Source organism: Equus przewalskii, chromosome 18 (assembly GCF_037783145.1).
Source record: "Equus przewalskii isolate Varuska chromosome 18, EquPr2, whole genome shotgun sequence".
NCBI lineage: Eukaryota > Metazoa > Chordata > Mammalia > Perissodactyla > Equidae > Equus > Equus przewalskii.
Genome location: NC_091848.1, coordinates 418,888 through 431,244, shown reverse-complemented (window position 1 = coordinate 431,244; position 12,357 = coordinate 418,888). Strand labels below are relative to the sequence as shown.

General features: G+C 46.9%; 1 protein-coding gene and 1 long non-coding RNA gene across 6 annotated transcripts in view; one reads left to right on the top strand and one right to left on the bottom strand.

Moving 5' to 3' along the window:
- Positions 1-12,357, bottom strand: part of KCNAB1 (potassium voltage-gated channel subfamily A regulatory beta subunit 1) — a 365,135-nt gene that overhangs the window by 3,831 nt on the left and 348,947 nt on the right. For 4 of the 5 annotated variants that reach the window (XM_008513588.2, XM_070582162.1, XM_008513589.2 and 1 more), the window contains 2 exons: positions 8,684-8,804; positions 3,235-3,323 (listed from right to left, as the gene is read on the bottom strand). In XM_008513588.2, coding sequence (XP_008511810.1) covers positions 3,235-3,323; positions 8,684-8,804 — 210 coding nt within the window. Of the gene's footprint in view, positions 1-3,234; positions 3,324-8,435; positions 8,805-12,357 lie in introns of those variants that run through there. The other variant, XM_070582161.1, reaches the window with a different exon arrangement.
- LOC103546759 (uncharacterized) lies at positions 6,230-8,891 on the top strand. The gene is made up of 2 exons (XR_543754.2): positions 6,230-6,476; positions 8,136-8,891. It is a non-coding gene; the product is annotated as an uncharacterized lncRNA (long non-coding RNA).

Below are 12,357 nucleotides of genomic sequence, written 5' to 3'. Positions count from 1 at the left end.
AGAGTAATTGGTGGGTGAGGGGAGGCCTGGCCAGCAGGGCAGGGGCGGGCGGTATTAGGGAAGTCCTCCCAGGTTTGGGTCACTGTTGAGCTGGATCTTGGGGAGGGAGCAGGATTTTGTCAGACTGTGGTGGAGGACACTTTGCAGGCAGAGGACCACTATTACTTCTGGGGATCTGAGTAGTTCATTGCGGCTGGAGATTAGGATTCGGGGGACGAGCGGGGAGCGGAGATGTGCCCTGGCTGTAGAGGGCCTGACTGTTCAGGGGCCCGGATCTTACTAAGGAGGCGATGGAGAGTCTCAGAGGGTTTTACAGCTGGTGGGGTGGAGGCAGTTTTACCCACTGTTTAGGTGGAAGTGGAGAGGACGGGGCCCTGTGCCGGCGATGGCGGGCTGCCTGCGGCTGTGGTTTCTCCTCTCCAGTCCCCCATCTCTTTTGGCTTTGATTTATACATGCTCCTCCAGTGTGTGCGCACCTTGGGCACATTCCACGCCTTGTTGCAGCTGCCTTCCTGTACCCATTAGAAATTTCCTTTCCTTCAACTGCTAGCACTACATGCTTTCTGTCCTGCAGCCAATCCCACCGCTCCTGGGAACCCCCAGCCACCTAGTCTACTTTCATCATATCCAGGGGCCCAATGCCAGCTTGCCTAGGGCGGAATCTTGGGTGTTGGGCTGACCAAGGTGGGAGTAGAAAGGGGAGGGGATGGTAAGCCCCGTGGTCACAGCCTCCCTGTATGCATCACATCCCTCTTCCCTTACCCTTTGAGCATGGAAGCCCTATCCTGCCACCACCTGAGACTTGCTAGAAAGGAAATGCTTTGGGAAGGTGAGTGACTCAGAGTTTTCCTCTGAAATGTATCTTTAGCTTCCTGGAGTCTCCCGCAGCCCAGGAGCTGCCTCTTTACCCTCCCCAGGCAGCGTTAACTCCCCCTGGGATGGCAGGGACCGCTCTGAATTAGCGTGACGGGAATCCTCAGTTCCTTCCTCTCCTTGCCAAGCCATCAGCAAGTCGTGTTGTCTTTCTTTCCACAGCCTCCGGAATCTGTCCACTTCACCTCCATGGCCACCGTCTTAATTTATCCACGCCCCATACCCTGTCACCTGGACAGCAGTCCTGGTCTTGCTTCATTCTACTTTCCATACAAAGATTGCCAGAGCAATCTTTAAAACTTCAAGTAATAGCATGTCCCTCCTCTTCTTAAAACCCTCCAGAGGATTCGTTCCATGTGGAACAAAACTGACCCCTCTTGTGTCCTGTGAGATCTCCCTGCCTGCGTCTCCAGTGCGTCGCCACCTTGCCATGCTGGCCTTAGGCTGGCAGCTCTGGGAAAAGCCAGGCTCCTTCCCGGCTCGGGCCGTCTGCACTGCTCTGCCTGTGTTTGCAGTGCTCTCTCCTGGGTTTCCACATCCTGCGTCCTCATCTTCTAGGCTTCAGAATACACATATCCCAGAGGGGCCTTCGGCAGGGACGTTATCTAAAGTAGCCCCACCCGTTTCTCAATTAGTCTCTATTACAGCACCCTCCTTATTTACTTAATAGCCCTTCTCACAATTTGAAATTATCTCATATGTTTGTTTATTCTGTCTCTCTCCCACTGGAAGGAAAGCTCCTTGAAGGTTGGACAGTATCTTTCTTGTTTCCTGTGATGTCTGCAGGGCCTTGCACGTAATAGGCTCTCGAATCTGCTGAAGGAACCTAGGGTGGGTTTCTTAATTTGCTCTCAGCCAGCTCTTGGGCCTGCTGTTGGTGTCTCCGTGCTCCCTGCCTGGCCGGGTGCAGACAGACTCAGTGCTCAGTAAATACTAGTGGAGCTGAGATCATTGGATTGAATTTCAGTTCTTTTGTGTACAGGCTGCTCCCCATTTCCTCTTCCTCCTCCTTGTGTGGCCTTCGTCTTTCCCAGAGCATAAGTGAAAAGAAGGGGGGTGGCCTTCCCAGGAGGAGTTCCAGTGGTTCCTGGGTGCAGAGGGGCAGAGACCATGACCCTGCTGCACAGCCCTAGGAAAGGTGGTGGCGGGGAAGCGGGGCGGCACCGTTTACTCCCAGCATATTCTGGGCTACCCTTCAAAATGGTTTTTAAACATTTTAACTTTAATCCAGTTTGTCCCCCCTCTGTCTGTTTCCTCTGGGAGAGGTGCCAGGGCTCACTGCCTGTTCAGGGACAAGTGGACGGGAGCAGCTGGGAGACAGTTCTGTTTCCCAGGGAGCTAGAGGAAAACAGGCACCTTACCTGTTGGGCAGGTGGTGGCTATGGCGAGAGGACTGGGCAGGCCCCGAGTGGGGCTGAGAGTGGGGCGGGCTCAGGATTGAGACGTGGCCTTTGGGGGAGGGGATGGTCGCATCAGCCGCCAGCCCCACCCGTCTCGTCAGATAAAACTCCCAGGAACACCTCTCCCACTTGCCCTCTTCCTGTCCCTCCAGGCTCCATCCAGTGCCTTGCGCCTCAGGCATCCACACTGGGTAGGGAGTGGAGATGGGCCCTTCTGAATTTGCTGCTAGGGAGGTGTGACCCTGGAAGCCCAAAATAGAATTTGTGTTTCTCTTAAAATGTGTCAAACCATTCATTCAACAGGATTTCTTGAGTGCTGAGGAAGGGCCATGTAGTATGCTGGGAACTGGAAAGTCAGTGGAGAAGCAGGAAAGACACAGGTCTCTGTGCTCAGGGGCCTTCCAGCCCAGCAGGGAGACAGGCATGATCCTTGTTATCCTAAGAGCTGTGAGGAGGAGGGCTGAGGATGCCATGGGGGCAGAAAGGAGGGGCTTGGTACACTGTGGAGCGGCAGGAAACATTTGTGGAAAGAACAAACGAAGTGATGTATGAGTATTGTGCTCTGGCTATTACGTTTCGAGCAGGTTATTAAACAGGCTCTGATGGGCAGGACTGGGAGCCCAGGCGCCAGGTGCATCAGTGCTTGGGTCTTGGAATGCACTGACCCACACAGAAACAAACCTTCCTGAGAAATGAGTCTCAAGAGCATTGCCTGTTAAGAAGAGGACATCCATGGACCCATGTATTCTACAATTCTGAGCTTCTTGTGTCTTTGTCCCCACTTCCCCTCCGCCCCCCATGTAGGAACAGGTAGCCTGTTCCCCATATTGGGTTTTTATGCAACTTGGAAGCTGTGACACGATGAAGAACAGAGGTAGGGAGAGACAGGACACTGCCTGGAGACATCTTCAAAGACACCATGAAATTCCCTGGAGTTTGTGGAAAGGGCTGTCGTACTTGCCTGAATGGCACCGAGGTTTTCAATGAGCTGTTCAGGAGTGGATGACCCCAGGAGCACGGAGCTCACACCCTCGTTTCTCAGGCACCATGCTGGGAAGAGAGAACACTGGGTCAGATGCGGAGCACTGAGGATAATTGATTAGTGTATAAACACCATCTATAGCTCCTGTTGTGCAACCAAGACTTAACTAACTTTGTGGGGAGGATGGACAGTGTGCTCCAGGATTGCACACCTCAGCAGCACCCCTTTGTGGAGAGGATTTGGTAGAATCTGCATTTGAATTGAGTGTTTAGGGTTTGTGTGCTTTCGCCCTGAGGCTGTGCCCCAACGACTGGGACATCCACCACCCCAGGAACTCGTCCTTGTTCCTGAAAACCCCTGACACTGCTCCCCGGCAGGCGCCTGGATGCCCTTTCCATCCTGGCCCACAGTGTCTTCTTTCCGTCTTACCCATACTCTCACTTTTTTTCTACCTGCTACGCGGAGCCCTGGCAGACTCCAGGTGTCTGGTCCTTCGTCTTTCCCTACCTGTCAACCCTGTGGACCTCCCTTTCTTCCTGACACGAGGTGCATCCTGTGTTGATTATCTCTTGCTCTCTCACCAGCCCCCACTCCTCTTTCCTCTGCCTCTCTAGCAACCTCCACCCTTAAATCCTCTGTTCAGCCCCTGTCCGCCACCGCGCCGCTCTCTGCAGATGACCTGGCCTCTGACTTTATGTAGAAAATTAAGTTCACTGGTGAGATATTGCTTAATTCCTGACAGTTCACATCCACATCCTCCAGTTTCGGAGGGCGCCATGTGCTATTTATGTCCAAGGCCAAACTGCCCTGCAGCCAACTCCTTTTGCCTTTTCTTGGACTTGATTCATCCTTTTTTTCTCTCTCTCTCTTGCCTGGATTTTTGATTTCTTACTGTCCTCTTCCTCTCTATCAACAAAACATACTCAAACTTCTCCCACTCTAAAATAAGCCTACTCTGACCCTTCATTCCTGCCTAGCTACTGTCCGCCCTTTCCTCCTTAAACTTCGAAAAGGTCAGTTTAGACTCCCAGACCCCCCCTTTCTCACCTCCCAGTCCCCTTCTCCCTATGCCGGAAGCCAAGGTTCCCAGGAACCTCCTTGTGGTTACAGGAGACTTTCTGTAGCTGCCTGGAACTAGAAGTTTCTATAGGCCCATAGAGGCAGTGTCTGCTGGCTATGCCCCCTAGGTGTCCCACAGGCACTGCAAACTTCTGGCTACTTACTCGTAAGCCTGTCTTTCTTGTTCCCAGCCTCTTTTGGTGGCATCACCAGCCACTCCGCCTCCCAATCCGGAAACCTGTGAGTTATCCTTAGGGACTGTCCTTTCCTGATCCCACATTCCCTTTTAATTACCAAGTCTAGTTGGTTATCCCCCTTAAATATTTCTCGAGTCCAGTGGTTCTCAAATTTCACGTGCGTCAGAATCACCTGGAGGGCTTGTGAAACATCGTTTACCGGGGGCCACCGCCAGAGTGTCCGACTCAGGAAGTCTGCATTTCTGATGTGCTCCCATGTGGTGCTGATGCTGTGGATCCAGAGGACCAGGCTTTTTTTATAGTAAATAACTTCACTGAGGTAAAATTTACCCATTTTAAGTGTACAATTCAATAATTTTTCATAATTTGTCAAGTGTGCAACCATCACCATTTTTAAATCCAGTTTTAGAACACTGCCATCAACCCAATAAGATCCTTCATGCCATTTACGGTTATCCCATTTCTAACCCCAATCCCAGGAAATCACTAACCTATTTTGTGCCTTAATAGACTTAGCATTTCTGGACATTTCATCTAGATGGAATCGTACAATATGAGTCTTCTGTGTCTGACTTCTTTCACTGGGCATAATGTTCATGAGGTTTATGCGTGTTATAGCAAGTGTCAGTATATTGTTTCTTTTATTGCCAATTAGTGTTCTATTGTGTGGATGTGGAGACCACCCTGTGAGAATCACCGCTCCGGTTCAGCTGTCCGCTGCCCTCGCTCGGGCCCTCACCATCTCTCTCCTGCACAGCTGGTTTTCCGACCTCTTGCTTGGATTGTCCTGCCTCGGCACACAACTTTGACATGTCCAGCAGCAGTGCTTCCAGATGCACATCTGATTGTGTCACTTGCCTGGTTAAACATTCTTCAACGTGTGTCTGATGCCATCACTGTCCTGTAACACGAAGCTCCCACTTCTCACCCTGCGACCCTCACTGGAGAGCCTCTCCAGCTTCCCCTCTCCTCACTCCCTGCCTTGAACTTTGTGCTTCAGGAGCGCTGAGCTGTTTGTAAACCCTCTCCCTCCCCAAACGTCGTGCTGCTTTCCTCCTCCAGCCCTCGGCTCTAGCTGTCCCTTGGCCTGGAATGTCCCTCTGCCTCCTCCCTTCCTTTGCTTCAGTAATATCTCCTCATCATTTGAGATTTCTCATGGGTACCGCCTTCTCCCCAAGTCCTTCCTACATCCCAGGCTGGGTTGGGACTTCCTATACTTTACTTCCAAAACCCTCTATGCCCTTCCCAATTATTTTACTATAGCACTGTGTTAAAATTATCTGTGTATTTTTTTGACTTGCCCACCAGGCTGTGGGATGTGTGTTATTGCAGCTGGATGCTCTGCACCCAGCCCAGTATCTGCACATAGTAGGTGCTTATTAACTGTTTGTTGAATGAACAAGGCAGGAGCGATTGATGGATGTCCCCAGCACCTCTTCTGCCCTACTTGCTCAGGCCCTGCTGTCAACTGGTACTCTTAAGCTGTTACTGTGCTCAGGCCTTTTAAGGCAATCACTAAGTCTTTCCACATGGGCAAAATAATGCTCTAAAAGGCGACAAGCCAAGTGATTCAGGGCTTTTTGTTTTTTGGCCACATTATTTTCTGCTTCACACTTAGAACTCTTTTTGGCATAGTGGAAGTTCTGAGGGAAAAGCAGGCACTGGGAAAATTACTGCCCATAAATGACCTGATGTCAGCAACAGCTGATTCCCACTGTGGGCTGCGGGGTGTAGGAGAAGCCACTGGGCAGAGCTAGCCGACAGCACAGGTAACACATGCAGACGATACTACATGATTGACATCTAACCAGGTGTCAGCAGCAGGCACGCTGGAGTGCCTGTTTGGGGCAAAGTGTGAATGCTGACTCTGTGCAGGCGTGTGACATGGGAACCCCCACACAGCTGGGCTCAAGGAGTTTGTTTCCTGCGAGAGGACCTCCCCTCCACGCTTCTAACAGATCAAAGGTAATATGCCTGGAAATAATTTCCGTCTTGGTTTGAGAGTTCTGTGGTTAAAAACAAAACTACTTGTTTATAAAGAAAGAAAAACATGACAAGACATCTGGGGGCACAGAGGGAGGGAAAGGAGCAACACAGCATGTTTTAATTTAAACTCAGACTCTGTAAAGAGGGTCTTTCAGGTATATCTAATATCCAGTGAAAGTCTAAATTTTGTAAAGATTTCCTCTTTAGAAATAGAATATTCGGGGCCGGCCCAGTGGCGCCGCGGTTATAAGTTCACACCTTCTGGTTCAGATCCCGGGTGCGGACATGGCACTGCTTGGCAAGCCATGCTGTGGTAGGCGTCCCACGTGTAAAGTGGAGGAAGATGGGCACGGATGTGAGCTCAGGGCCAGTTTTCCTCAGCAAAAAGAGGAGGATTGGCGGCAGATGTTAGCTCAGGGCTAATCTTTCTCAAAAAAAAAAACCCCAAAATACAGTATTCTTCTATCTCTGTCACAGCTAAACTCAATACTCACTTTCACATTACCACCTAAAAACCATATTTATGACTGCATTTCAAGAACAGATGTTTCTCTTTATGCCTATTATCTGACCACATGCCATGGCTAGGAGTGGACAGACTCAGGTCTGGGGTGTCTCATTCTTTGGAAAAACATCACCATCTTCATTAGCGTCCTTACCACTTACTGAACACCACCTCTTTGCTTTACATATATAATTTCCTTTCACTTAGCAAGTTTGTAAGGTGTGTATTATTATACCCATTTTACAATTGAGAGATTGCTATCAGGTTAGATGACTTGCTGATGGTCAAATAACTAATACTTTTCACTGCGCTCGTTAAAGCTGGAGAGATGCTAACTAATCACGTTAAAGATACTTGACTTTTTGCTTTTTGGAAGAAAGGATTAAAGCAACAGTCATATACATACTTAGATAAATGGTTTCCCCCCTAAAAACCACCTCCTATTTGCATCTTTCTGTAACGGTCACCTGCAGCTACCATTTTCCTGCCTTGCAACCTCAGATAGGTCAAGCAATAGCAAATATTCTATTCAATTATTTTAGTTGCATTGAACTTATTTTGAGCTTTTTATTTCATTGGGTCACTGTATCTGATTTGTCCCAATTCCTGTTATTTCTTAAGCCTTAGGAGTATTTTGTAGAATCAACACCCATCTTATTCTTTTCCCATGGCTACCACATAAATTCTTTATCCTCAGTTTCTTCATTTGTAAAGTAAAGATAATAGCAAATGCTCCATTAACATCTGTAAGTTAGGGCTAGTAAAAGTATATACCTCATAGGATTTTCTGACCGTTAAGGAGACTAGGCAATGAATAAAGTGCTTATCACAGAGCCTGGCAAATAGCCCCCAGCAAGGGTGCCACAAGTCTAAATGCTTTTCTGTCCAAGGCCTAACCACTGGCCACGTGAGTGGCTATGGAACAAATGAGCTGCGTTTAGCCTGAATTGAGATGTGCTATAGGTATAAAATACATCCTGGATTTCTAAGACTTAAGAAAGACTGTAAAATATCTCAATAACTTCTTATATTGCATGTTAAAATGATAATATTTTGGCTATACTGGTTAAGTAAAATCCATTATTAAATTAATTTCACCTACTTTCTTTTTACTTTTTTAAATTTGCCACTAGAGAATTTAAAGTTAAATACGTGGTTCACATCAGATTTCTATCGGACATGCTGGTGGCTGTGCCTTTCAGTTGTTATCAGTGACCATGACCTATGATTGACTCCACAAAGATAGAAGAGCAATTTTCGGGGTCCCCGGATGTCTCGGGGTGAAGCTGCTCATCTAGGATCAGCTGTCCCTACGGGCCTCTGTCCTGCTCTGCTCCTCAGCCTCTCACCACCCCCGCCTGAGCTTCCAGAGATGGAAAATTGAGCCAGAGAAATGGATGTCACTACACGGTTCAGAGGGCTCACGCCTGACACGGTGAGGATGTGAGCAGTTTCACTGACGTGTTCTTGTTTAAACTGTTACAAGGGACAGGGGAAGGAAGTGAAAAATGTGTTTTAGCACATAGAAAATTCTGGGGAACTGTGAAAACCTCATTTTAGATAGTATCAACCAGGAGCTTATGCTTCAGCCTGCCCCTACAGTATTTTATCAAGATAAAATGATGTGGGTGGACCATCTTCCCTGTGGTCCACGGAGCACATCCCCCAGTGATTTCCTCACCCACGGCCAGCTGAGGCAGCGTGCACCCCAGACGCTCAGCAATCGGGCACAGATCTTTCAGCTTGTTTTGCTGTTTCCTCCCTTCTTCACTTACGATTCTTTCCTTCAACCACTGGTAGCACTAGGAATAAGAAGAATATTGACATGTTAATGCCTGCTAAGTGTTTGATGTCAAAGATTATTAATGCAATAAAATATAAGAATCTTACGGTGAATTTTTGAATCTTCTTGACTCTGACCTTTGTGTGTCCTGGTGACAAGGGCGCCTGTGCCTTCACACCCAGAAATATTCCCCATGGTCTCGCTCCTTGTTTATTGGTTCAAAACAGATTGATTTTGACTAATATTCACCATTAAAATCCATCAACATGCACAAAACTTGTTAAAGTGCTAACATATAATCGATTATATCTAGTCCTCGAAGTGGAGGAAATGGCAGTTCTTAGTGCCACAGAAATTTTGGAATGTAGCAAGAACGAAAAAAAAATTTACATTTCACCAAAGTCTGTGATGTTTCCTTTTTGTCAGGAAAGCTGGGCGCCAAGCTTTCTACTTGAAGGCATTATCTTATGTCCTCGTTATAACCATCTGCCTCCCTCTTGTCTTCAGTCTCTCCTCGACTCACGTTCTTACAGTGGGGCTTTATTGTTAGCTTTCTCAGCTCCTTCCCAGAAGCAGACATGGTATAACTGAAAGGCACCACGTACGTGTTTAGATTTTAAAGTGGAGAAAGACTTTCCCAAATGTGTATTACCTTTTGTATAATAATTGAAACTTAAAAAGGCGAGGAAACTCAAAATGGGAAACTTTTCTTGAAAACCTATGAGAGGAGACTGACTCTGATTTGTAGACTATAAAGTGAGCCTCATTTCATAAATATAAGGAGAAAAATCTTTTAGAACTTCTCAATACCCTACTTTCCAGAAGGTTCTGCTCTTACTATGAAATGAGGAATAGACTCTTCCATACAAAGCTGGCACAAGCAGCAACACCCAGAGGAAAAGAAGATTAGTAAGACTCTGTTAGTCTGTTTTAGTGAAAATAATAACAACCACCCCACTGTGGGCAGAGCAGACTTTCTCCGTTTGGATTGGCGACCTAATTGCCACCGGTGCTTCTACTTTCCCAAAGGCAGCGGATGCTCCAGCCACATGATTTCAATGGGCTGCTGGCTTGTGTTTTTTAAGTATTTTTTCACTAGTGTAAAACAGTATTTCCAAAGAAAAGGGTAACCACATTATGTTTTATTATAACTTTTGGAATGGTTTTGCAGATGAGAAAAAGAGAAAGGTCGAGCTGCCCCAGTTCAGTTCGCCTCCCAGATCTCCCAGGCTTATGGTCTGGCTTCTCACTTGGGAGTTTGCTTAGGGAGACGGCCAAGAGTTGCCCGGCCTCAGCTCTGGGAAAGCTCAGCTTCTTCCAGCAGGAGGGGTGCCAGTGGTGATGAGGTGGACAATCATGAACAACGAGTACTGTGATGGGGGCCCAGCAGCCCTCCTGCCCAGACAAGCGGGCGGGGTCCATCAGAGAGCCCTGAACTTACTTTTGCTGTCCTCAATGGGAAAAACATCACCAGTCCTCACTTGAGTTTCCTAACATCTGTCAGGGGACCAGTATCTCTGAATGTTATTCAAATGAAAAAGAAAAAGAGGTTGAAAACCAAAAGCCAAGTGCTTTTTGAACAATTGCTTTTTATTATAACTGGGAGAGTTCCTGAGGTGTCCATATATACCACACACATAAAGAATGGCTGATTTATGTATCAATCTTGTGAAACTCCATTTTTGAAATCTTGTTACGTGCAATGCGTTTTTACTCTTAGGATTAGGTTATAAGTTATATGTATGCGTATGTGTATGTGTGTGATGCACATATTGAGCAACAGACTTCTAAAAGTAACAAACATCAAACATTCTATTTATTGAGTCCCTCTTTCCCCACTCCCTCCACTATAAATCTCATTGTTGCTTTAATCAGTGGAAAACATAAACAGGTTAGGGTTTTTAAAAAGTAGATGCATGGTATTTATACTGCTTTCCTCATACCAAAAGAAACAAAAGTATTTTGGAAATAAATAGCTTTAACTGCTTTACAAGTGGGAAAATGTTAGCTTAGGGAGGAGATGAAGCTTGATTAAAATGTTAATTAAATATGGAAGTGAGCCAATGTCTTTTGTAAGAAAATTGGTGGTGGATGTGATTGTGCACAAAAATAAACCCAGCTTGTTGGCCGTGGGCCATAATCCATGAGTCAAAAGATCACATTTCCATGGGGCTGGCCTGGTGGTGCAGTGGTTAAGTGCACACGTTCCGCTTCGGCGGCCTGGGGTTCACTGGTTTGGATCCCGGGTGCAGACATGGCACTGCTCAGAAGGCCATGCTGTGGCAGGCGTCCTACATATAAAGTAGAGGAAGATGGGCACAGATATTAGCTCAGGGCCAGTCTTCCTCAGCAAAAAGAGGAGGATTGGCAGCAGATGTTAGCTCAGGGCTAATCTTCCTCAAAAAAAAAAAAAGAAAAAGATGACATTTCCTCTTCCAGCCCTCTTGTATGGCTCACCCCGTTGCACTGCAGTGGTTTGATTATGTGGTGATCTTTCTTTCTAACTAAGTGGAAGGCAGGGATGGCTTCTCGTTTGTCTCAACATCTCCAGTCCTGACACAGTGGTTGGCACAGAGGAGGGGGTGGTGAGGAAGGAGTCCAGGAAATCAGGGCTCCACAGGGTGAAGATAAATCTCTTCAATTTTCAGATTGAGTGTGGACACCCCTTCTAATCCGGTACAATTTTGCTGACTGTCCCATGTGACTCCACGATGTTTCAGAATTCCCCCTCTCATGTGTCTGTCTCTCTAGCAAGTCCCTGAGTTACTCCCCGAGGGATAAGACTGTCCCATTCCCGCCTGTATCCTCAGCACTCAGCACAGGGCCCAGCACTGAGCAGCTACTCAGTAAATATTCGCCAAAGGAACAATTGGATGAGCTTCTCTCCCCAGGTTAGTGGGCTATTACCTTTATGCATAAGTCATAAAATTGCCTAAATTTTCCTAACGCCTATTTCTTTGCCATCTTCCAATGCTGTGACCATTATCTAGGTGACCCCGTTGTATAGGTAATGATACTGGTGTGGGAATAGTCTATGAGACTGGCCCCTAAGCCCTCAGTTGGCTGGTAGTCCTAGATTGGAACCCAGGCAGCAACTATAAAGCCATGGCCAGAATCAGGCACATTTCATCTCTAGACCTTGTTGAGAATAATTTAACATCCAAGATCATTGACTATTACTATTTAAACACCAAAGGCTTCGGCTCAAAAGAGCAGCAGAGTCTTCACTATTGAGGTTGAAATCTGTGGGCAAAATGCTGGAGCTGAAAACTTTCCCTCTGAAATTACACTATAATGTGCAATACTCTTAGTTTCCTCACGTGCACTCCTGGTGTACTTGCACCGCCCTCTCCCCTGACTTTGACTCATCTAGGTTTGCATGTTTCCTGTGACGGAGGGGTACATAGTTTTGTGATTGCTAACAACAGGGAAGTGCTGCCCATAAATTTCATTGCACTTTTCATTTCTTTTTAAAATTTCTGTTTAAAAGCTACACACCTGTCTCTTGATCAGACTTTGTTGATCTTCTGTTATGGCTATTGCATTCATTAAATAGACATTTATTGAGTAGC